Source organism: Xenopus laevis, chromosome 6L (assembly GCF_017654675.1).
Source record: "Xenopus laevis strain J_2021 chromosome 6L, Xenopus_laevis_v10.1, whole genome shotgun sequence".
Classification (NCBI taxonomy): Eukaryota; Metazoa; Chordata; class Amphibia; order Anura; family Pipidae; genus Xenopus; species Xenopus laevis.
In genome coordinates, this window is record NC_054381.1 from 122,004,361 (window position 1) to 122,031,534 (window position 27,174).

The following is a 27,174-nucleotide window of genomic DNA, read 5'->3' on the forward strand; positions in this document are numbered from 1 at the left end:
ATTGGAAAAAGTCGTTATTTCTGGTGATCTATCTAAAACCAACTAGTTGTTTGAAGGTGAACAACCCATTTAAATACACTTTTGCCTCCAATAAAGTTTAATTATAACTTAGTTGGGATCAAGTACAAGAAACTGTTTTATTATTACCGGGAAAAAAAGAAATTCCTTTTTAAAAATTTGAATTATTTGGATAAAATGGAGTCTATGAGAGATTCCTGTTCTGTAATTCTGAGCTTTCTGTATAATGGGTTTCCGAATAACTGATCCCATAGTTGGTGTTTCCATTACCTGTACCTCCAGCAGCAACAAAGGTGAAAATAGAGCTCAGCATAGCTGCGGAATTTCCCTGGTGACTTGTTCATGATTTGTAGAGGTTACATGTTGATTAAATGGGGTAAATAGAGTTCACTCTCTTTAATAAATGTGCCCCAAGTGAAGCAGGAGAATAAGTGAAGCAGGAGAATTAGTGAAGTAACCTCAGAAGAATAAGTGAAGCAGGAGAATAAGTGAAGTAACAGCAGAAGAATAAGTGAAGCAGGAGAATAAGTGAAGCAGGAGAATAAGTGAAGCAGGAGGATAAGTGAAGCAGCAGCAACAGGGGACCTGCTCATGTGTCACATAAAGCGCTTATGACAGTGGCCGGGTATCAGCAGCCCATTCCCTGGGGAGATGAAACTATGGAATGACACAAGTCACCACAGTCATGTGGACAATCGCTGGAAAAGCGATCCCAGAACTCCCGGGACCTCCCGTCCAATGGACACATATAGCTAAAAGAGACACTTACCTATTGGTCGCCTACTGCCGGCCTTGGCAACTGCCGCTTCTCGCTCCCTGGACAACAGATCGGCGGCGCGTACAGCAGCCCTCTCGCTGTAGCGCCGTGAAACGACTTTTGCGCTGTCTCTGTGAGTGTTCGAGTCCCCGATAACCTGCAGCAGGAGATCTAACAGCGCTTTCCTGTCTCCCGGCCGCACTTCCCCGATGCCCTGCACGGTGCCAGTGAGCAGCAGTAAGGAGACAGCGAGGAGAGCGTGCCATGTCCTTGCCCTCTGCATCTCTCCCTTTGGAAACCTGGGGAAGAGAGAGGCTGGTGAGAAGCGTTACACGTGCCTCCTGCCCATCACCTTCCTCCGGCTTGGCACAGTCATTCCTGCTGGCACCTCTCTCTGCCCCTAATCACAGCTGCTGCCCCCGGATAGATCAGAGGAGTCAGGGGAAAAAGTTCATTTGTAACAGAACTGCAGGAACCAATGTGCCCCCGCTCTCTCCTGTGTCCCTCCAACATCCAGCAACTGTCAGGCACTCCTCCCAGCAGGGCACGTTAATAGCATGGAAAAGCCTATCCTCCCTAATTGACTGGGCAGACTCTCCTCCCTCAGGGCTGCCTCTCGCCCCACTTCTTCTGCAGCCCCTCCAGGTCTCATTTCTAGCCAAGGATTAGTGAAGGTATTAACAAGGCGGCAGATGATGATGATGAAGATGATGATACACAAGCCTGGCTTGGGGATTTCTCCTGTGTCTGGAACAGGGAGACACATGTAGAGCAAGTTCAGCTACACCAGGACCTACCTATACCCCATGTGCTGAATACTCACTATTCTCTCTGGGACATGGGCTTAAACCTTAACCTATAAAGAACATCTATTCCATATTCCTAATAAGAACATTCTATTTATATATATAGATATAGTTAATGCACTTACAATGTCAGAATCAATGATAGAAATAGTACAATAATAATACATCTTAGTCTTTCAGCATTTACATGACATCAGGGCACTTGATATGAGACAAAGTACAATTTATTGCCCACAATCTACAATCTAATACACACAAATCATGTGTAGCCATTCCAGATGTTCAAGAACACTTACCCTTTGGATTTCTTCCAATCTGCTGTGTGTGTGAGTGAGTGAGTTGTGCAGGATGGGTCCAAGTTACAACAGAGAAATCTTTTGATGTCCCTACACCTGTCCTCTATTTATATGTTCCCTGTGTGATTGTTCAGCCTAATATTATTGACATGAGGTGGGTGGCAGGTAATGAAAACATCTTTGGTCATTCATTCTTTGAGTCACCCAGGCTCTTCCTGGCATACTGTATAACCCTCCCCTTTTCCCAATGGAGGACAATTGAGAACCATCTATTAGACTGACTCAGATCTGTTGGTGAATTAGATTCTCCCTCTAGATCAGAGCCCCGGTGGCTAATAAATCTGCCGGCTTCTGGAGGAATTTAAAACCGCTGTGGATTCTCTCTGAATAAAAAGCAAATAGTCAGGAGCCAATATATCTCAGCATAGAGTAATAATCTGGGATCCATTATCCTGGTAAACCGTTATCCAGAAAGTTCAGAATTACGGGAAGGCCATCTCCCATAGGCTCCATTGAAATCAAATGATTTAAATTTTTTATAAATGATTTCCTTTTTCTTAGTAATAATAAAACAGTCCTGTGTACTTGATCACAGACAAGATATCATTCATCCTCAATAGAGGCAAAACAACCCTATTGGTTTTATTTCTTTTTTATAATTATTTTTTAGCAGACTTAAGGTATGAAGATTCAAATTAAGGAAAGATCTCTCATCTGGAAAACCCCATGTCCCAAGCATTCTGAATGATAGCTTCTGTAACTGTATTTTTATGGACTTCTGCTGTATCTCACATACAGGATAAGATTAGACACTATTGAACCTTACTTACATACAAAAAAAACCACATTTGACCTGTTAGGATTTGCATGCAGCTAGTGATAGGCGAATAAATTCAGCAGGCGCGAATTTGCGGCGAATTTCAGCGTTTCGCAGACTGCAAATGAACTTGCGAAACTCCCGAAAAAATTCAGACAATTTGGACGCGAGTCGGAAAAGTCGCCCGCATCAAAACCGTTGCGTTTCCACACTATTCGAACGCCCATTGCCTTTAACGCCGGCGTAAAAATTGATGTGTAATTGACACGGGCGTCAAAATTGACGTGGGCATCAAAATTAGAGTTTCGAGAATTTTTCTGCGAAGCAAAACGGGAGAAATTCGCCCATCACTACATGCAACTGTATACAGAGATCATCTGTCACAGCAAGAGGGATTCCCTGCCTCTGTCAGTATGCTTATATAATTAGCTTTGCAATTAAACAACCCTGGCCTTCCTGTAATTCTGAGCTTTCTGGATAACTGGCTTTGGATAATGGATTTGTCTGGAAAGTTGCTCGCCTCAATTTCGACACCGGTGTCAATGGGTGTCCGAATAGTGTTGACGCTCTGCATTTATGATGTAGGCGACTTTTCAGATGCGCGTCCAAAAATTTTTGACGCAGAAATTCGCCGCAAATTTATTCGCCCAGCACTACTTATGAAACAAAAGAAGAAAACAAGTTTCAGTTGCTCCTAGAGTTCCTGCCTCAAGTTTATTACCAGACTTAGCAGAAAGATAAATACCATTACCAGAACCCTGTAATTATTTAATTGGTATGGTATGGCGTGATGGTGACAACAGGGGTACATAGATAGTATAACTTTATATCTGCTCTGCCCAACCAGTGGCACTTCAGCTTCTTTAAGTTACAGCTGAAAGTCTGTAGGGGTTCTTAGTGCTCAACAACAGTGGCTGGCCCACTGGCTAGACAGTCATTAATAATAAGGCCCTGCAAAGTCTTCCTCCAAACCTCACCAGAACTAAAACAGAAAGATCCATAGATTGGGTCACTGACACTCTGAACTCTGCAGCAATCAAAGAATGTAATAATAATGAGAAAGAATTTAGACACACAGTTAACGTATCTCATAGCTGGGGCCAATGATCCTTGCAACCCAATAGCATTTTAAATTCAAGGGGGCAGATTTACTAACCGGCGAAAATTCGCCAGCGTCTACATCGCACCCAGCGCAACACTTCGGCAGGCGAAAATTTGCTCATACAATGCCAATTCTCTAACACGCGGTGTTTCGTACTGGGCGCCAAACGCTGGCGGATTTTCGCTAGTGGTACTTTGGTAAAGCAAGCATTTAAAAGCGAAGATACGCTAGCGTTCTTTTCTGCCTAGTGAAAATTCGCTAGAGATCTTGCGCTCTGGCTAATTTTTCATATGGCAGGAAATTTAAAGTTGTATGGACGTCCTTATGTTATATGTTGCAGCAAATACATTACATTTCCACTGTTTATTACACATGTCCAGGGAACCTTAATAAAAACAATAGAGTTAATATCATGCCCTACACATGAGCCCACTGTATAGTTAATGTTCCATATGTTAGAAAATGTATGGGGGAAACCGGTTACAAAAAAAAAAAAAGATTCGCCCGAATACCGAACCGAATCCTAATTTGCGTATACAAATTAGGGGCAGGAAAGGAAAAAGTGGAAAAAATTCTTCTTTTGTGACAAAAAGTCACATGATTTCCCTACTGCCCCTAATTTACAAATTCAAATTAGGATTCGGATTCAGCCAGGCACAAGGATTTGGCTGAATCCGAAACCTGCTGCAAAAGGCCTGAAAGGCAAATCCCGAACCGAATCCTGGATTTGGTGCATCCCTAATACAAACAAAAGGGGACCTCCAGTCACTCTAGGGATATCTACGGGGCCACAAATATGGAGTAAAAAACTGTTTTTTGAGATTAAATTAAAAAGCAAACATCTCTAATGGTCCTACGCATTTCGTGCTCTTTTGGCACTTAATCATGGATTCATGGAATTTTTGCCTCATATGTGTGGCCCTGTGGATTTCCAAGAGTGCCTGGAGGCCCCCTTTTGTTTGTATTGTGTCTGAACAAGACACAATGGGAGTTATGTAATAAAAGACACTAAGGGGCAGATTTACTAAACTCGAGTGAATAGTTTGAACACAAAAATATTCGAATTTCAAAGTAATTTTTTTGGGTACTTCGACCATCGAATTGGTCAAATTCGATCGAATCGATTGATTAAAAGTAAAAATCGTTCGACCATTCGATAATCAAAGTAAAAAATCCTTTGACTGAAGACTTCGTCAAATAAATGCTACCGAATTGAATGTTAGCCTATGGGGACATTGTAGATAGGTTTTGGGCACTTTTTATGATCGAATAAAAATCATTTGATCGATCGCTTAAAATCGCTTGGATCGTTCGATTCAAAGGATTTTATCTTTCGATCAAACCTTTTGCGCTAAAATCCTTCGAATTCGATATTCGAATTCGAAGGATTTTACTGCAAGGGTCAAATTCGAGGGGTTTTTAACCCTCGAAATTCGACCCTTGATAAATCTGCCCCTTAGTTTGTCCAGGAGCAGTAACCCATAGCAACCAGGAGTTACTGCTCCTGGGCAAACTGTGTACCTTCTATTGCATACGGGGCAATGTACAGTTACAAGAGTGGATCAAATGTTTGCCAATAATACTATGAAAGATCCTTAATGCACAGGTCTCATGTTGTAACTAATCCACAGTATTTTTAAATCTACTTTTTTTTTTTTATAGAAGTATCTCTCCAGAGACCACCTGCTCTTGGATCTCAGTCTTTCTAAATAATGTAAGTTTCTAAATGGGACCAAGATTTGGAAGATCTTGAAGGCTCACTTTGGCATTTTTAGTTTCTTAGTGTGGTTTATGCTACATTTTTGTGTTTTGGGCAGGAAGAAGGCCAGCAATGATTTTCATGGAATGTCACCACTGGAGCACTGGCCAAACTCCTAGTGACTAGCTCTTGTTGTGGTTGCCAGTAGCCCTGGTTAATAAAGCAGGATAAACTGCCAGCGTCTTCCCAGGTGAGTCTTGCTGGAAGATGGATTGACAAGCATGTGTCATGTCCAGTATTGGTTATTGATCTCAGACTGGGTGGCTTTATAAAGGATCATTTTTGATATGTCCAATTCCGAAAAAATGTAGCAGAAGCTTAGACATATGTTAAATAATGGGACTCATTTACTAAGATAGGTGCTAAATTGCACAAGTACAGTTGCCCATAGCAGTTAGAAAATGAAAAGCATTTATCTTAGTAAATTATCACTCATATCTTACAGAATATAAGCAATATTCCGACTCTGTGTAGTGTAATGTATACATACGAGTAGGAAATACTATATGACCTAAGTTGCCTGGGTTGAGCAGATAATATCAATTGAGGTGCATTTATTACAGATAAATTGCTGTTTACTTGCATCACAAGTTCAACAAGTCCAAATCACTTCAGAAAGGAAGACAATTCTATTTTGTGTATTATAAGAATAAAACATAGGAGCAAAACAAATTTATGAACACAAGGGCAGTGTGCAAAGTGCAATTCTGGATGCTATTTGCCATGTTTTTTACTCACAATGCAGCAGTTTTCCCCCGCAAATCCACCATAATTGAGGCTTTGTGCGGATTTGCACTTGACAATTGCTAACCAATCATAATAACCACAACTGCACCTGCCCTTTTTGATGCAATTGTGGGGTTGCATAAGTTACAGTTTTCTGCATTAACATGACATTCTTTTGGAGTAAATCTGCTGCACATATTGATGCCGCCTACTATGGGAACCTTGGAATTACTGCCACCTCAGTTGCTCTGTGTCGATAAGTGCGCTGGAGCTGGAGACTTTTCAGGTGCCGTGGTGCTTAGCATAAGTGTAGGGATCCTGTATTAAAAACACTTGCTGAGACTACTGAGTGGCTCATACAGAACCCTCATTTGTAAGCTTTCATTATTTGATAATGTGCTTTCATCTCTTTGTTTTTTGGATAATGGGTTCACCTAAAATTCTAGCTGGAGCAGCTTGAGAGGTGCAAGTTTGATTGAAACCATTCACTGCTGATACCATGTCTTAAACCATTGTGCAAAGATTAACTCAGCAGCTCAACAAAGGAGAAAATGCCCACGTATGACATATATTGTTATACAATATTGATTCTTATTATAGAGTGCGCTGCGTAACTGACAGAGCTGAAACATATGACATGATGAAGCTTTGTTTGGGAAGCGAGAGTTACGTTCCATCTAACAATATTATTTTGTAATGGAGACATCACGATGACTAATTTCAAATGATGCATTAGTGTAGGCATCTCTGGAAGCGACACATGGAGCTGATACAAAGGGGCCCAGTGATATACACTCCATCAACCATTTAATGGGGCACAATACTGACTGGTTATCCATGCCTGCAGGATGCTTCATTTAAACATTATAGCACAGTAAGTGCAAGATGGTCGGGGTTATTCATAATCCTGGGGACACAAGTGCAAGACGAGTCGGGAGGAGCACCCTACCCCTCTACTTACCACCTGCCTTAGGGTCCCTAAGTACCTTGCTAGTCTGAATGTTGTACGAGGCAGGGGTTGGGATGGGGGAATGTCCGTGTGCAGCGGTGTAACTAGGTGTTACTGGGCCCCACAGCAAATTATTTTTCAGGCCCCAAAATGTCTAGAGATTGACCTGTTTTGCCAATATTTATTGGAATTAGTGATGGGCGAATTTATTCGGCAGGCGCGAATTCGCACGATTCGCCACCGACGAATAAATTTGCAAAACGGCCGCAAAAAATTCACCGGCGTCCGTTTTTTTACACCATCGCATTTTCTCAAAAAAAAAAACGGAGGCCGGCGTCAAAAAATGTATGATGGCGTCAAAAACGTATGACGGCATCAAAAACAAGACGCTGGCGCCGGTTTGCAAATCCGCCCATCACTAATTTCAATTGTTTATGAATTAGGGCTAGTAATATTAACAGTCGGTTTGCCCATTTGATAGGCTGGCTTTGGTCTCATTTGAGATTCTGGGAAGTATACGAAGAAAACCCTGGCGCAAAAATCAAGAGTAAATTGATAAATCATAGAACACTAAGGGAGATATCTTGAGCTTTGACAAATCTGCCCCTAAATACATACATAATCTGAAGAAACAGGGTGTGGTAGAGATTATAAAGTGACTTTCCTTCCAGTTGGACAGGGATATTATTATTCTACTGGATTAAATTCAAAACATGACAGAAGCATAACTCAAGTGATCCCAAGTAATCTGTGCTTTTTTCCCTTATCTTCCTTCTCCCCTCTTTGCCTTCTGTGCTTTTCTGCTGCCCCACCCTTCTCTCCCCAATTTTTTAAACCTCCCCAATTTTTTAAACCTCCCCCGTTTTGCTCTTAAAATTTAAATTCCTCTCCATTTTGATTTTTCTATGTTAAACTCTGTCTTTTGCTATTTCTGTTTAGAAATTGTATAGAATGTGTATAGTCTCAAACAATTGCTCCACACACACACACACACACACACACATATACACCATATTTTAATGTTATTGTCTAAGATTCACATATTAATCTAAAGCATTAACTATGATTCTGATATCAATAGCCTAGAAGATGTAAAATAAAAAGGTTAACACAGGTCATTTTCTGTAAACTATAAAGGTTAACACAGGTCATTTTAACTAACACACTAGGGAATGGTGATTATGACATCATCAGCCTGGCAGCTATAAAATATACTACACATCAACCTACAGCACCAGGTGTGATCATTGTGATGATTATGACATCATCATCTTAGAAGCTATTGAACAATGAGCCTGAAACACAGATCATTATGACATCATCAGTTTAGAAACTGTTAAGCTGTAAGCCTGACACACAGGTCATTTCATGTTTAGAGGTTTATGGTGCAACACGCAACTTAGTTGTCTGTGGATACACCATGTTTCTAAACATTAATCACAAAACAGTGAGTATAAGAATTGTATATACTGTATATAAATATCTGTGTATGTATGCATATGTATATATACTGATTTGATGCCCCATTTTCATTTTGGCATCATGTTATTTTAGCCAGTGACATGCTAATATTTCCTTAATATGTTTCTAACCCAAGTTCTTTGTGTCTTTGTGCAGAAGAAACACTCAATCATGATCATCTTTATCATCATAACTGCATTGTTTTTACATTCAACGTCAGGTAAATAGAGAATTTTATTTCTTTTTCCACCGGCTTTCCCTTTAGAACCAAATGAAATCCTCTTGCACAAATGCTTTAAAGGAGAAGGAAACCCTTTCAGTGCAAAACCCCTCCCCCATAGGCCCATCTCCCTCCTCCCCCCGGCCTACCCCCCCCGGGCAAATGTCCTTAACTCGGTAATCACCCCTCTATGCAGGTCCTCTCTCGCCGAGTTCACGGGTGCCATCTTTGTCCGATCGATCTTCTTCCTGTATTTGGCGGCGCATGAGCAGTAGGAGGCATTTGCCGGTTGGATCTATTGCGCATGCCCCGAAAGTCACGAAGTTTCCGAAAAAAAAAAAATCGGACGAAGATGGCGCCCGTGAACTTGGCAAGAGAGGACCTGCACAGAGAGTTGACTAACAAGTTAGGGGCATTTGCCTGGGGGGGGGAGGGTTTCCTTCTCCTTTAAGCAAAGGGTTTCAGCAGTGGTATAACTAGATGTTACTGGGCCCCACAGCAAATTAATTTTAGGGCCCCCAACATATCCAGAGGTTATCCTGTTTTACCAATATTTATTGAAATAATATATGAATTAAAGCCTCATTAGGCCCCCTATGCCTCCTGGGCCCCCCTGTAGCCCCAGGGTCTGCTTCCTCTGTAGTTACTCCCCATGGTTTCAGGCCCCTATAGGAATAAGTTGTCTGCTAGATATTGTACTGTAACATTCAAAAATGTAATGTTTCTCCCTCTCTTTCAGCTGTAAAGGTGCAATATTTAACCCTGTTCAAACCCAAAATGACGCTGCAGCTCGGCACCAGGAATATCATACCCTGTTCATTCCACACAAAGCGTCAGCTCAACCCTCTCAAAGTAGAGCTTGAGTGGGGCAAAATCCCAGTGGGTAAGGACAAGTACGTCCCTCTGATACGCCTAAAAGAAAACCAAGTGTCAACGCCCTCACCTGACCTACTGGATCTGTACGACCTTTTTGTGTCTGAGATTTCAAGAGGGAACTGTTCTTTGGTCATCCGCCACACCAAACCCCAAGACAGCGGCACATACATGGTCCGCCTGAAGGTCAAAGGAAAGCTATTTGAGCCTGTTCCATCGATCAAAATCAGACTTATGAATCTGCAAACAAGTATGTTAAATGGGGAAAAATCTATTTAGTGGGGGATAAAAATTGTAATATTGATCCACTTTGCTACCCATTGTATATGAGAAAAATCTCTGTGATGTAGATTATATGTTCCAATGTTGATGTAGGTGGAAAGCACAGGCGCTATTCTCATTGTATTTAAAAGATGGGTAATAAAAGTCAGGAACAAAATTCAAGGGAGCCTAGATCTGCATGACACACAGTTAAAGATTCATGTTCTCCATTTTGTTTTGGCAGGGACATCAATATCACATAATAGAGGGAATGATGCCAGAAACCTAAAAGGAACCAAAGAAGAGCCAACAGCAACCACCACTCAAATCACTACGACACTTCCAACGACAGTAACATATATAAATGGAAGTGATTTTATCAGCTGGTACATCCTCCCCAAACTCAAGGGCAATAAGACTGTAGCCCTTATTGTAGTGCTGGTTGTTGGATCTATACTTATTGCATTCTCTGTGCTGGGAGTCGTGGCATGGTAAGTTTTTTTTTTGTTATTTATTTATAAAGAAATGTATAAATCAAATCTAGTTAGGACAACTTTGTCCACAGATTTCTAAAAATTCTCCCCAGCTGCATCTCATCAGAAATCTCATAATCCCTCTAAAACATGAGAGATAGGGAAATGTGAGACTTGAATCTGTTTAACTTTTCTTTATCTTTTCAGGGTTCTTTATTTTAAACTTCGGAAGAAAGTGCCACTTGGTGATGTAGAAAACCCAGTAGAAACAACTCCAATAGCAAGCTCTAATGGGTATGTATGCTTGAATTAAATTCTGTAGGTTTGCTAAGCCCACATCTTTCATATATTCCCATGTAATTGGGATATAATTCAGTACATGGCTTGACCATTTAACAAGTGGGACTTCAACAGGTGTGACGGGTAGCGATGCACAGCATCCTCCACAAAAGATTCAGCCAACCCCTAATTGCATCTGGTGTAAAGAGAGACTTGTGTGAAGTCACATTCAGGCAAATGCTGGATTCAGGGCAACCCTAGTCACTAGAACTGTAACATTTCATTCACGGGTTATAGATAGCATAATATGGAGATGGATTTCTAAACCATTCCATATTTCAGTACAACAGAAAACACAAGAAGTTATTTGCACCAAATTAAAAAAACATATTTTGGATTTTGGCATATATAACCTGTAACTTTATTATCAGGCTCCTATGACCCAGTTTATTACCAAGTGTTGATTTAGGAAGCTTTAAAAACCGGTGCCTTGTTATGTCTGTGCAGAAAGAACAAGGAATCTGAGAAAGAGAAAGCTCCTTCTGAGAAAGCAGAGAATGAAGAGGAATCAGATGGGGAGGAAGAAGTTGAGGAAGAAGAAGTGGAGGAAGAAGAAGTTGAGGAAGAAGAAGTTGAGGAAGAAGAAGTTGAGGAAGAAGTAGTAGAGGGACAGTAACAAGGGCCATTATATTCTGATGGAGAGACATTAGAGGCATTATCACATAAGAAAGATGAAAAAGAAGGGTCGACTGAACAAATCGACATTCTTTCATCTGTGAGATTCTCCCTGTCTGTACTATATCAATAAATAAGTTTAAACCTAATACAGTGTGTTTTCTGTTCTATTCATTTATACAGTATAAGGATGATCAATGTAATTTTGTGTTTTTTACATTACTCCACTTAAGAGCTAAAATTGTTATGTTAACGGAAAGTTACATAAATATAATTTATGGCAAAGGGATTCAGTATTTTATTTAGGCAGACCTGTACCAATAATTGGCCCTAAATAGGCAGTTTACATCCAATTTTAACATAACGTTCATTAACTTATATTAAAGGGGTTGTTCAACTTTAAATTACATTTTAGTAGGATGTAGAGAGTGATATTCTGAGACAATTTGCAATTGGTTTTCATTTTTTATTATTTGTGGTTTTTGAGTTATTTAGCTTTTTATTCGACAGCTTTCTAAATTGCTATTTCAGCAATCTGGTTGCTATGATCCAAATTACCCTAGTAACAATGCACTGATTTGAATAAGAGACTGGAATATAACTAGGAGAATAAAAAGATGATTAATGAAAATAAGCAATAACAATACATTTGTAGATGTACAGAGCATTTGTTTTTTTAGATGGGGCCAGTGACCCCCATTTGAAAGCTGAAAAGAATCAGAAGAAAAAGGCAAATAAATAAAAAAAAACTATAAAAATAATGAAGACAAACTGAAAAGTTGTGAAGAATTGGCCATTAGGGATGTAGCGAATGGCGGAAAAAATGTTCGCGAACATATTCGCGAACATGCGTCCAAAAATGCGAACGGTTCGCGAACGTCGCGAACCCCATAGACTTCAATGGGAAGGCGAATTTTAAAAGCTAGAAAAGACATTTCTGGCCAGAAAAATTATTTTAAAGTTGTTTAAAGGGTGCAACGACCTGGACAGTGGCATGCCAGAGGGGGATCAAGGGCAAAAATGTATCTGAAAAATACATTGTTGACACAGCGCTGCGTTTTGTGCTGTAAAGGGCAGAAATCACACTACGTCACTCAGGTGATGTTTCTGGACACGGAATGTGAAAAAGCTCACACAGCTTGGTGGCACTTGGTTAAAGACTGGGCAAACAATGCCTGCAAGGGCAACGTATACAGTAGTGGATACGGAATATATTATTGCTGCTGTAAAAACATCACTCAGGTGATGTTTATGGACACGGAATTATTATTGTTATTTAGACAGAATGTGAAAAAGCTCACACAGCTAGGTGGCACTTGCATACCTCCCAACTGTCCCTCTTTTGACCACTCAACCCCCTGTCCCTCTTTTGTACTGGAAAGTCCCTCTTTTCTCTGCACTGAACAGCCAGAAAAAAAACAGTTTCTAACTTAATTGGCTTTTGGCAGAGAGCTCAGAACAGCTAACAGGTGCAAATAAGATACTTTGTAACAATTTTGACTCTGGTTGGTGCTGGTAGTGGTGAACTACTAGGAGGAGCAGCACACCAGTCCCTCTTTTCTCTGAACTGAACAGCCAGAAAAAAAAACAGTTTCTAACTTAATTAGCTTTTGGCAGAGAGCTCAGAACAGCTAACAGGTGCAAATAAGATACTTTGTAACAATTTTGACTCTGGTTGGTGCTGGTAGTGGTGAACTACTAGGAGGAGCAGCACACCAGTCCCACTCCCCAACACAGCTAGGACTAATAGCACTGGGCTCTTATAGTAGCAAAGTAAAAAAACAAAAAAGAAAATAAAAGCAGTCCTTACAAGGACTATTGGGTTACAGGCAGCAGTCAGCAGATGAGAGATCAGAAGCAGTGCCCACAGCAGCTACATACAGAGCACTGCAGTAGAAGGTAGATTACTAGCCAGCAAAGCTACCTAACCTAAAATGTCCCTCAAATCCCTGCAGAGTTCTGTCCCTACAATACAGAGCAGTATCAAGTAGATTACTAGCCAGCAAAGTTACTATCAACTGTCCCTCAAATCACTAACAGCTCTCTCCCTACACTAGCTCTTCCAAGCACACACAGGCAGAATGAAAAAACGCTGCAGGGCTTCAGTTTATATATGGAAGGGGAGTGGTCCAGGGGGTGTGGGGGTGGTCCAGGAGGGAGAGCTTCCTGATTGGCTGCCATGTATCTGCTGGTCTGGGGTGAGAGGGCAAAAATAAGCGCCAGCTAAGGCGAACCCAAATTGGCGAACGTCGCGCGACGTTCGCGAACATTCGGCGGACGCGAACGGTCGATGTTCGCGCGAATTAGTTCGCGGGCGAACAGTCCGCGACATCACTATTGGCCATTCTATAACATACTAAAAGTTAACTGAAAGGCAAACAACTCCTTTAAAATGGTGCCTAACAGCCCATGATGTTAAAACAATGTGATACTGTCCATATGCGTGCATTAAATTGACATTGCTTGTCTAAAATGTCCCACTGCAGAAAATTTAAGACTAGACAAATCCACTCCTCTGCTGCCCTGATTCATGTCCCTGCACCTGGAAGCATTGTCTCTGCCTGGATGGCAAAATGTGGCGGATATCAGCAAAAATTTTTATATTTTGTATTAAGCAGGGAAATGCAGTGTCTGCCTGCACCAGAACAGAGGCAATGTTTCCAGGTACAGGATCTGTTAAATGAAAACCTGTTATCCAGAAAGCTCCGAATTATGGAAAGGCAGTCTCCCATAGACTTTTCAACAAAATGGAACACCAGTACCTTGTTGTGCTTCAAACAAGGTAATCCCAACTTTTATTGCAAGGTGCTTCAGACACTGCACACCCGATCAAACGTTTCAGGAACCCTTCCACAGTTCAAGGGCCATTTGTGTCCCGAAACTCTGTTTGGGTCTCCGTTTGAAGCACAGCAAGGTACTGGTGTTCCATTTTGTTTAAAAGTATATTGCTGGCTAGGCCAGTACTGGTACCAGCACCTCTGCACAATTTATATTCTTTAATCAAGTCTCCCATAGACTCCATTTTATCCAAATAATTACATTTTTTAAAAATTATTTCCTTTTTCTCTGTATTAATAAAACAGTAGCTTGTACTTAATCCCAACTAAGATATAATTAATCTTTATTGGAGGCAACACTAGCCTATTGGGTTGATTTAATGTTTACATAATTTACTAGTAGACTTAAGGTATGAAGATCCAAATTGTGGAAAGATCTGTTATCTGGAAACCCAGGTCCGAGTATTCTGGATAACAGGTCCCATACCAGGCAGAGCAGCAGCAAAACCTTATGTTGCATCTCTGTATGCAAGGTTGATCCTGGATCCACAATTCCCTATTTATATTGCAGTGTAAATATTTAGAAGCTGGGCAGGGAGGGATTGTTGGAGGTTCTTGTTCAACTATGTTCTTTCTCTTTACTCTTACTGTCTTTCCTAATACCTTCTTCCTTATTGGCTGGTACCATGGAATTGGTCCATACAGTCGCTCCTAAACATCAGGCAATTTGATCTGAGCACCAGGGAGCTTGTGGGTAAGTGGGATTTGTGAGTTTTGTTGATAATACTTGGCTGGCTCTGGTCTCAAAACTGCAAAGCTTGGTTTCTCCCCACCCACTCAGCTAAATGATGGAGCACAATATCACCACATAATCAAAGACAAATTCCTTGACTTTATTGCTTTAATGAAAAACATTTGATGCAGAAAATGAGTTCTCTTTGTCTTTGGGTTAGTGCAATCAATGTAAAAAGAAAGTTTGGCTGAATTATTTTGTGTGTCCCCCAATGTCCAGTTAAACGTGTTTGAGTTCTAATTGTATAAGGCAGGGTTTGGAGAGGACAAAATCAAGATATAGCCAGAAATAATTCTACAGCTGGTCAGAGACAAATACAAAACCAGAACTGACAAACCCCCACCACTCCAGCTGCTCTGAACAACATCTCCCATCATCCTCAGAAGACAAGAAGAAAGTGCATAAACAATGAGCGTTGCTTGTCCTTTAAAGTGCCCTAAGAGGAGCAGCTGACTTTCAAAAGTCTGGCCCATGCTGGGGGTGCGCTGGGTATATCCTGCTTCTTCTGCCGTTTTCTGCAGTAGATGAACCTGAGTTAGAAACCACAGATTCATAAAAATACGAGCTCTTAACACTGGAGTTTAAAAACCAACAAGGATAAGATCAACAGAGAATTCAAATTCAATCTTTAGGGCTCCTTTACAACTTGCACCCAATAGATTGATAATTAATTACAGGTCATTACCTCCGAGAAGTCGTTTGATTCAGCCTTGCGCACTTCTGATTGGAGACAGCATTTTAACTTACATGTAGGAGCTGTACCAAAACCAAGAGCTAATATGCAATGGTTCCAGTAAAAAGCAAAGCTAAGTGAGTGACAGTTGAGTGTGCTGATAGACAAGTCCTTTGGATTGGACGCTGTGACTTTGGCTGTTGGTGGGGAGCTACACCTGGAGGGCTACAGGTTACACATTCCTGGTGTATATGCTGAATATATCTAACAAATGTTATACAATATGGGGGTTATTTATCAAAGTTCTAATTTAAGAAAAAGCTCTAATGAAAAAAACTCAAATTAGCGAGCTCTGGGTTAATGACCCGAAAACTCAAATTGATAAAATTTTTGGTGAAAAAGTATTCGAGCAAAACCCTCTAAAAACACTTGAACATCATGAAGGCTATTAACATCTTCAAATGGTTCAAGGGACCTCTGCCATTGACGCCAACACGACCTCGACAGGTTTTAGATGGTGTATTTTGGGATTCAAGCCTTGGCATTTCCAAAAAAACTTGAAGAATTGGAGGGTTTTTTTAAACACTCAAAATTACTCAAAAATAACATCAAAAATTTTATCTTGGAAAACATAACTCAAACCTTAATAAATCTGCCCCTTAGTGTTTGGTATCTGTCCAATCTAAAAGCCTTACCATGGCTGGAAATGAAACTGTGTCCCTGTGGACATATTGTGCCAAACAGCAAAGATGTAGCAGAAATGTATGATAGTTTTTAACCAACTATTATAGCAAAATTCATAACTATGTTGCATTGTCACCTATTATAGCAAAATTATTTGTGGTGTAGGCTCATAGAGCCTGGTTTGGGGAAAAATTAAATGCCCCTTGTAAACACTATTCCTCAAAACCAGGAGGGAGCTCCAGTGCAGGTGTCATATGCTCAAAATGCGTGAGTGTACAGCTTGCTCACTTTGTGCACGTGTGTAATGCAGGATATGTAGACTCTTCTCCAATCATATGTCACAGGCAGGCACCTATGCGTGAACTGGGGGACCTGCTCCTTATGTATGTGTCCATGACCCAACATGGCTACCCGCACTGAGCGTTCCCTCAAAATGTTGATGGAATAGCACTCACAAGGGGCATTTTCTGGCAAAAATAAAATTGTTATTGTGAATCTAAATTAGCCTGAACCTCTGGAGGCAGAAACAGTTTTGCTACAAAAGTTGCCCTTTAATTGGGTACTAAAAACTGTAGAATACGTTTGAAGGTGTATGTTTTGCATCCTTTAAACTTTCATGAAGCATTTTGAATCTTTAATCATACATACCGTATTCCCAATGGTTAACCACTAGCTATGACATTACACATTTTGCCTGCTGTAATTTTAATCAATGGGGCTTTGTTATTGCATTATGTGTTTTGTGTCCTATTGCCTCTTATTTTTATAAACAGGTTGTTTTTGTTTATTTTTTTTGTTTGTAGACTGTGCTTGCAGATTATAAATGCATGGAACAATCTCCACATGGCAGAAGCACCCAAAATGCATCAGGCCATCTGTTTTGATGTTACCATTTACTAGAAGTAAGGAAAGACCCTTATATTGCTGGAGCTGCTGCTGTTTCATGTATCCATAGCAGCTGAGCTTGGCTGTATTGCTTTCCTGTGTTTTTCCCACCATTCTAGTGTCATTTTGAATTAGCGATCTTAAACATCATCCTGCGCCTTCTTTTTTCATCCGTGTCCTCAAGATTCCTATGAAAATAGGAAGTATATTTGTTATCACATCATTGCTATCAGTGGAATACCAGCATTGGTAAGTGACAGTTCATGGAGCCTCAAACTGCTAGTTTTGGGGTGAGCTGACTGAGCAGCCAGCAGATAATGGAATAGGCTGAAGAATGAGTACAGTGTACACCTTAGACATTAGGAGGTAATACAGAAGCATCCAAATTGCTCCAGTCATTTGCTGTTCCAGTAAATGTATAGCTGAAAGGTTGGGGTTCTGATGATTGAGCTACAGAAGATTCAGAACAGCCGCCATGTTTACATAACTACAAACACAAAGCAGTTCTTGGGTAGGGCCTCAGCCTTAGAAGGGGTCCCTTAAAGGTCACCTGTGGGGCAAAAATATTTTCGTCAACCTAAGGCGTGGGCTAAAAGAGCCTGCACTGCGGTTGGGGGGCACAGTAGTTTTTTTTTTGTTTTTTGTTTTTTTAAAACAATTGCCCCTCAGTGCGAGTGTCCTAGCAGTGGCAGTGGGCAATTTTTAACCAGGAACCTGCTTGGTGAAGCAATTTATTAAATGACATGATAAATGGAAGTCATTTTTATTAGTCAGATTATTCTTCCACTGTATAGAGCACTTGTAAGGCCCCATCTAGAATATGCCGTACAGTTTTGGTCCCCATCGCTCAAACAGGACATTATTGTATTAGAGAGGGTACAGAGAAGGGCAACTAAGCTGGTAAAAGGTATGGAAAATCTTAGCTATGAGGAAAGACTGGCCAAATTGGGGATGTTCACGCTGGAGAAGAGGTGTTTAAGGTGTGATATAACTATGTATAAATATATAAGGGGATCATATAATAATCTCTCTAATGCTTTATTTACCAGTAGGTCTTTCCATCTGACACGAGGTCACCCATTACGATTAGAAGAAAAGAGGTTCCGCCTAAATATTCGGAGGGGTTTTTTTACAGTGAGAGCTATGAAGATGTGGAATTCTCTCCCTGAATCAGTTGTACAGGCTGATACATTAGATAGCTTTAAGAAGGGGTTGGATAGCTTTTTAGCAAGTAAGGGAATACAGGGTTATGGGAGATAGCTCATAGTCCAAGTTGATCCAGGGACTAGTCCGATTGCCATTTTGGAGTCAGGAAGGAATTTTTCCCCCTCTGAGGCAAATTGGAGAGGCTTCAGATGGGTTTTTTGCCTTCCTCTGGATCAACTGGCAGATAGGTAGTTAATAAAAAAAAAAAAAAAAGGTTGAACTCGATGGACATGTGTCTTTTTTCAACCTTACTTACTATGTATAGATGCCCTACCTGTGGCCCTCCAGTTGTTGCACTACTGCCAGCGTCGGACTTCCATAATGTTCAGAATGAGACAGGTGAAGCGGCACATGCGCATTTGGAGCAATTTTCTGTTCCCCACACTAGCGCATGTGCCGAAACTCACGAAAATTGCAGAATCGCCGGTCTCTTTCCGAAGATTACCAAAGCTGCTGAAGATGGCGGACGTGAACTCCGTTGAACATAATCTGCACGGAGGGGTAAGTAAAGAGATAGGGGCATTTGCCGGGGCTGGGGGGGATGAGGGAGGGGGGTCTATGTAGGGTAGGAGGGTAGGGTTTTTTATTAAGGGTTTGTTGCTTCTTTAAAATTATGTGACTTTTCGTCACAAAACAAGTAAGTAAAAACATTTTTCCCTCCCCCTCCCTGATTTGCATATGCAGATTCAGTTTTGTATTAGGCCAAATCTTTCACAAAGGCTTCTGCAGTTTGGCCAAATCCAAGATAATGAATTAGGTACATTCCTAATTCAAATCAATGCATGGTTGCTAGGGTAATTCTACTCTATTTAAAGGAGAAGGAATAGCAATTTACACTTGGGGGTGCCAAAAGTTAGGCACCCCCAAGTGACTACTTTTACTTACCTGACACCCCAGGCCGGTGCTCCTATCAGCAAAAAAACGCAACAGCCCCGGGGTTCTTCTAGCGACCACCATGGAGAGATCCTCTTCCTGCTTCTTCGGGTCTCCCCAGGGTCGAGCATGCGCAGTAGAGCGAAAAGCTGGACTATAACGAAAAAGCCTTCTATTTCGCTCTACTGCGCATGCGTCTGCCCCGGGAAATTTGAAAACCGATGGAGCAGGAAGAGGATCTCTCTGTGGTGTTCGCTAGAAGAAAAAAAAATATTGAATGCTATTCCTTCTCCTTTAAGGGATAAGCTACAGGTTTTGCAATTCTACAAGAGACAAAGGCAGGGTTATTAATGCAAAAAACTGGCTTTTTTTGCAGTTTGCACACTTCTCAGGAGGCCATAAATGACCCCCATTAGATTACATTTTTATATATGCTCTTCAGAACAACCATATAAATAACAAACTGCAGTTCTGCAAGCGACAGAGGCAGCATGTAAAGTGCAAAAAAACTGCCCGGTAAGCCATAGATGACCCCCTTTTACACTTTTCTACAGCCATAAAAAAAACAAAAAAATAAACTTTTGAAAGGAACCATATACCTACCACCTTACTCAATGATTGTTTATTATTCAATTTAAAAACAAGCATCTGTTAAATCTGGGATCATATCCCAAAATACAGTTTAATTGTCACAGATCATAAAATGAATGTGCTCATGCTGAATTACTTGCCAAGTTACCCAAAAACTAAAAATCCATATATGATCTGTGACTATTAAACAATGTGCTTAACAAGTAAGGCATATTCGCTATATGTAGGTCAGGAATAGTTAACCTGAGAACCTCAAGCTGTTGTAGAACTACATCTCCCGGCCTTCCATCTGGCTTTGCGAGAAGATGCCGTGGGCTGTAAATGTGTAACAGCTGGAGTGCCTAATGCGGTTATTGATGTTATACTCTGATCAGTGACTACATCCAACTACTAGATATTCATTTTCTATAGCAGCTGATCGTACGATCCTGAGACTTAAACATGAACATTTGTCTTTATCTGCCATATGTGTATCATCTGTGCTCAGCGCCAAAGGCTACTAGGAGGCTTGCATATGCTTAGTGTGCTCCTCAATCAATACGACTGCATGACATAGTTGTTGGGAAATGGCTAATGATGCACTTATTCACCTGAGAGATTCAATTTTGATTTAATATATGATTTTAGATTGAATCGAAATATCAATCCATTTAACGTCTTTGTACTGTATGGAACCCCAATGTTAGCACTTTTCTTTCATTTCTTTGTCTTTTTTTAGTTGCCATACCACCTTTAATGTTTTTTATGTATGTGTCAAGAGCTAAAATACTGAATAGGAAGTTTATGTTTACTTCCTATTTACTTGAAAATATTGCATTTACCACTATATGGAAATTCTGTAGAATCTAAAGTAGTTTTGCTTTGGGGTTGGGACTTTAAAGTAATGACCCTTGATGTCCCTGGCCATGACAGAATGGGGAGTATATAGAGAACACAATGAGTCATACTCATTACTCCTATAGTCATACTCAGTGTTCTCTATGGACTCCTTACCTTTGTCTTGTAAAAAATGTGATATCTACTTATAAGTGGTATGCTTATACAAGGTACTGAATGACAGGCTCGGACTGGCCTGCCAGGGGCCTGGGAAAATACCCGGTGGGCCCTGGCATTGGTGAGCCCCTGGGGCCCTTGCTTTAATTAACTTGCTATGGCTTAGTAAAATAATTTACTATCTGTCTGCAGGCTTCCGCGCATAGTTACTGCCTACTGCCAGTAACTCTCTTATTGAAGTCGATGGCTGCGGGCCTGAGGCTGCTGATGCTGTTACCGCCTACCATGTGACCTTACTATGCATCTGTGCGTCACAGGCAGGGAGGCAGCCGGCAGGCAGGAAAAGCGCAGCCAACGTCCCTGCACCCAGGGTCGAACTGGGCTCTCGTGGGCCCTGCAGGCCCAGACCCGCTTTCCCCAGCGCTCCTTCATGACCTCCCAACACCCCCCCAGTCCGACACTGCTGAATGATAATAAATGAACCCCAAGCATTCTTTTACAAAACTACCATGAAGGGGGACGATTTACTAACATTCAGATTTCTATATTTTTACGAATCAATTTTTTTTGGTTTACAATGTGTTTCTTTTATTTCTTGAAAACGCTAAATTTCAAGATTTAAGGGTTTAATTTATTGTTGTATTGTTGTATTTCTCAAAAAGTTTTTCCAGGGTAGTTTCACCAAAAAACTCAAAGTTTTCGAGATTTATTATGCCCTGAAGCTACTAAACATCAGAATCTGAAAATACGCCAGCTAAAACCTGTCGAGGTAATGTAGAAGTCAATGGCAGAAGTCTCTTTAACAAGTTTTTTGCCTTCATGATTTTCTGATTTTTTACACTGGTTTGCTCTCGAAAACTTGATAAATTCGAGGTATTCAAGGTTTTTAGCCTACATAAATTTGAGGTATTTGAGTTTTTTTCCTAACTGCATTGAATTGAGTTTTTACATGCAAGTTTTTTCACAAATAAGCAAACTATTCGAGGTAGAAAAAAACTCACAAACCTCACAAACTCGACATTTGAAAAATAACCCTCTTCGTGTAAAATGTGTAAAAAAAGTGTTAGTCTATTTGTCCATATTAGTCCACTGTGGGAGGAACTAGAAAGCTGAGGCCAGAATGCCTCACATCAGTGCCCAACCTGAAATTCCTTTGAATGAAAGCAATTCTCACCAAAGCCCTAGCATTTTGTAGAATAGAACATCACAGTACAGCAGAGGGACACCAACTTCATATTAAAGAGGATGTTCACTTTTTTGGTAACATCTTTCCATGCTGTCCCAGTCAAAAAAGCATAATGCTTAGTATGCAGATGCCTGGAAACCTATTGGATGGTGTTCAAGTGAAACGTCACATTGGGCCTAGAACATAATTCAATGTGAAAACTTATCACATCATGTGAAAAAGTCTATGGGAAAATCTGATACTGAATGAGGAGGAGCTATTAATATATCCCATTTCTTTCTGAGCCTCATTTATTAATCCTTAAACCACAGTTTGTAAGAATAAAGGAATTCCTGGACTAACAATATAAACCTGATGAATCTAATGGAGAAAAAAAAGGCAAAGTTGTCTTCACCGCTATATTTAAAACCATAAGGCGGGGGGTGCAATGAGGCTGTGACCACAAGAGTCAAGCAAACAAATACAAGTCCTCTGCACTCAACCCATTATCAATATATTAAGGACATTGAGACATTTTGGATTCGCCCGAACCCTTCGCAAAAGATTAGGCCTAATACCGAACAGAATTCAAATCCTAATTTGCATATGTAAATTAGGGGTGAGGAGGAGAAAACATGTTTTACTTCCTTTTTGTGACAAAAAGTCATGTGATTTCCCTCCCCACCCCTAATTTGCATATGCAAAATAGGATTCGGATTCGGTTTGGCCGGGCAGAAGGATTCGGGCGAATCCTAATCCTGCTGAAAAAGGCTGAATCCTGGCAGAATTTCAAACCTGGATTTGGTGCATCCCTACTAAAAAATGCCTTACCCTTTAAACAAAACAGGGATTGTTTGTCCATATATTGCAATATATTTAAGCTGGCCAACTACGTCAAAGTCATCCCATATCTGGCCAGTCCTACACTCAAATTTATCTGATTCATTAAGAATTCTATTGCTTCATTATACATTTTACAAAAGGACTAAGTTTTACCTGCAACTTACTTGCTGCTTTCAAGGTTAAAACTCCCAAATAGTGATGGGCGAATTTCTCCCATGTCACTTTGCTGCAAAATTTGCAAATTTTCTGTGATATTTGCGAAATGGTGAAAATTTAGTGAAACTCGAATTTTTATTTATGTCAATTTTGACACCGATGTTAAAGTCAATGGGCGTCCAAATAGTGTTGACGCACTACGGCTTTGACGCAAGTGACTTTTCAGTACAGGAAATTCGCTGTAAATTCACGACTGGCGAATTCATTCACCCATCACTGGGCTTACTGGGATCACCTGACTATAGCTGGATAGGGTGGAAACTTTTTAAACCTATTTATACCTACTTTTGTGGGCAGAGATCGCACCAACAATTATTTGTTTAATTGCAAAGGATTTATTTTACTTAATTTTGTTTTCCTTTATAGTATGGTTTTATGCTAATTTGCCTATTTACTATAATATGTTACACCCTAATACTTTTAGAAATTCACTGCGATTCTAGTGACTGCGATATATTTGTTATTACATCATAAGAATTATATTATTATTATGTTAATGAATAATTAGTAGAGAAAATGTTTTGGATTAATGTAAACACCAAATAAGTCATAACTGGAAAAGCAAGCTCAACTGTGAAAGTTAGAGATATATTTTAAAAGTGGAACATTGGAATCACTCTTACTATTTTCTCTCATGATTTTGAGAATTATTTGTTGAAAAAGTTAATAATTATATTCAATTTTTTAAAATTCAATTCTATTTTTGTTACGATCAAGGGTTTTTTTCTCTCAAAAAGTCATGTGGAAGAAACATACATTTTTAACATCAAATTGCAATGGAGAAAAGTTTTGAATAAAAAAAACTTCCACCATAAACCTGGCAAATTGCTATGGAAGCCAATGGGACATATTATCTACAGCATTCAAAAAAGATTTTCATTTTAAAAAGTTCCAAAATTCGATCAAGATAAACCCATTCAAGAACAGTTTTGTTTGAGTTTTCCCCCCCAAAATGTTTAATGTTATCAGATATCAATATAACTCGTGAATTAGCTCTTCTGATTGGGCCAACGGAGAGTGCCTAGCAAGTAGGAGTTTATATGCTGTATAACCCGGGTGGTGCATGTAATTGGGATGATTGAAGGCAACAGTCATGTTGCAATGAAGAAAAGCAGATTTAATAAATAATAAGAACACAGAGTCTAAGCAAGCCTAAGAAAGAAACAAGTCATTATACAAGGTCAGTGGTTGGAGGCAGGCAGCTTGCAATGATGGGTCCATGATACAGGCAGAGGGTCTGCCTCGGCCTGTAGGGTCCCCTAATTGTGAGATTACATACAGTACACATTTGATGTGCGGGCTGGCCTGTTACCCGCAGGTTTACCCTCTGGTTAACCCATGGGTCGGGCGGGTTCGGGTCGACCTCTCACTTTTCTTCGCGGGTGGTGGGCTGAGCTCTTCTCCTGCTCTCCCCACCCACCCCCGTCAAATGTCGGCTTCCGACTTCAGGGTTCTTCTTTGTAGACGCTGCGCATGCTCACCCTGTCCCTTTAAAAGGAACCCAGAAGTCAGGCGGGAGCGGGTGGAGGGAGGGCGGGTGGCGGCGGGTAAAGGGCTGAGAAATCCCAACCTGCACATCACTAACACACATGACTTAATGAGGGAGGAGTTGATAAGAGTGAACATAACAAATGGAGACATAACATTATGTGAAATGTTGGATCCCAAAGTCTCCAGTGCCTCAGAAGGGTAATGCACTGCCCCAAACGCACACAGTTCAGAGTTCAGATACAGGCAGTTCCCGACAGATTTATTGTCACAGAGGTAAACAATTTAGTTGCTTATTTTACAAACCTCTAACACCCAATTCTGGGACCTGTTATACAAAATGCTTGGTACATTTTTCAGGTATTCTGTATAAGAGATCTTTTTAATTTTGATCTCCATAGCTTTAGTCTACTAAAAAATAATTTAAACAATAAATAAACCCAATAGTTTTGCCTCCAATAAGGATTAATTATGTCTTAGTTGGGATCAAGTACAAGGTACTGTTTTATTATTGCAGAGAAAAAAATAAAATCATTTTTCAAAATGTAAATTATTTGATTAAAGGGGTTGTTCTACTTTGAGTTCACTTTCAGTATGATTTAGAGAGTGATATTCTGACACAATTTGCAATTGGTTTTCATTTTTTATTATTTGTGTTTTTTGAGTTATTTCATTTTTATTCAGCAGCTCTCCACTTTGCTAATTACCCTAGCAACAATGCACTTTTTTGAATAAGAGACTGTAATATGAACAGGAGAGGATCTGAAATAGACGGATGTGTAATTTAAAGTAACAATAACAATACAGAGCATTTGTTTTTTAGATGGGGTCAGTGAACTCCATTTGAAAGCTGGAAAGAGTCAGAATTAAAAGGTAAATAATTAAAAAAACTATAAAAATAAATAATGAAGGCTAGTTCAAAAGTTGCTTAGAATTTCGAGCTATGTTTTGTGTACTTCGACTAGGGAATAGTCCAAATTCGATTTGAATTTGAAAAAAATTCAAAATTCGAATACAAGATACTAAGGATACTAGGGTACTAAGGGGCAGATTTATCAGGTGAAAATTTGAATAAAAAAAAATCGAATTTCGAACTATTTTTTGTGTACTTCGACTAGGGAATAGTCCAAATTCAATTTGAATTTGAAAAAAATTCTAAATTCAAAAATCGAAATTTATCGTGTACTGTCTCTTGAAAAATTAGACTTTGACCAATAGCCATCTAAAACCTGCCAAATTGCTGTTTTAGCCTATGGGGGACCTCCTAGAACCATTTGGAGTCAATGAAAAGTTTAGGAAAAACTTTGAATCGAATTAGAGTGAATACGATGTTACCTAATCCGTGCGATTCGAATTTTAACGAAGACGGCCTATTCACCCGGGAATTTTTAAATAAGTTTCGGTTGGTCTTTTTTTTATTCGAATTTCAAGTTTTTTTTATTTGAAATGCAACCCTTGATAAATCCTGCTGTAGGGCAGGACTACATGGCCTATTCAGCCGCGATCTGACGTGCTGCGCAAAATCGCAGGCGTCAAGTCAGATGCGATGGAAACAAGATAAGTAATGGCAGTGTCAGATCGCGTCGCATTGTTGATGCGACACGTCACCACTGTCGGATGCAGACACAACGTGGAGCGTCTGCATCCGACAGTCGCGTTGCATCAATGCTGTGATACGATGCGACAATTGAATAACTTACCTTATTTCCGTCGCATCCGACTTGACGCCTGCGATTTTGCGCAGCGCGTCGAATCGTGGCTGAATTGCCCATGTAGTCCTGCCCTAAAAGTCAACTTAAAGGTGAACCATCTATGGGAGAGGACCTTCCTGTATTTTCGAGCTTTTGGGATAACGGATCCCGTCCCTGTAATGATCAGCACACAACATCATAAGAATAGACACCACTTCTTAAAAAAATACCTACCCTGATTGCAAATGGTTTTAGAGATGCAATGCTGAGAGTATCTTAGGGTAAAAAAGTTCAGGGCAGAGTTTACTAAATCATGAAGCACTTCTTTCTTTCTTAAACCAACTTCTATTTAATGGATGCTTCTGCTTTCACTTTCAAGGCTTTCTGGACAGCGTCTAATAAGCGTCTTAATCATCAAATGATGAATCCTCGTTTAAGAATTGCTGTTCATCCGAAGTGAATGAAATCTTTTTGTGTGTTTCAAAGACTGCAGATTACGCTATTAAATGTTGATCACAGAATGCCAGTGCTTGCACAAAAACCTCCCGCATTCGTTTTTTTTTCATATCTCTTAGGTGGAATGTATAAAGATTTCTAAAAGGAAACCGTAATATGATTGCAATACGTTCTCAAGGTCCTTGAATGCAGCAAACAACTTGACCCTTACCCACTTAGATAGGATGTCTTCAAGACCTCAGCAAATAATTATATTTCCACTAGAGATGATTGAACACTGATGCTATTTGAAGTTGAATATTTCACTGGGTAATATTTATGGCTACACTTAGTTCTATCTTGTTACAATATATATGGTCTAGGACAGT

The 27,174-nt window shown here is 40.1% G+C and overlaps 2 protein-coding genes across 2 annotated transcripts in view; one reads left to right on the top strand and one right to left on the bottom strand.

The window, feature by feature from the left end:
- alkal1.L (fALK and LTK ligand 1 L homeolog) overlaps positions 1-1,436 on the bottom strand; it is a 52,282-nt gene extending 50,846 nt beyond the window's left edge. The window contains exon 1 of the mRNA XM_018267986.2: positions 788-1,436. Coding sequence (XP_018123475.1) covers positions 788-1,058 — 271 coding nt within the window. The 5' untranslated portion in view covers positions 1,059-1,436. The remainder of the gene's footprint in view (positions 1-787) is intronic.
- A 7,162-nt stretch (positions 1,437-8,598) lies between these two features.
- Positions 8,599-11,558, top strand: LOC108719250. The gene is made up of 6 exons (XM_018267988.2): positions 8,599-8,677; positions 8,848-8,911; positions 9,651-10,034; positions 10,290-10,536; positions 10,726-10,812; positions 11,305-11,558. The coding sequence occupies exons 1-6, from the start codon at positions 8,651-8,653 to the stop codon at positions 11,471-11,473; spliced, it is 978 nt and encodes a 325-aa protein (XP_018123477.1). The 5' UTR covers positions 8,599-8,650; the 3' UTR covers positions 11,474-11,558.
- The last annotated feature ends 15,616 nt before the right edge of the window (positions 11,559-27,174 follow it).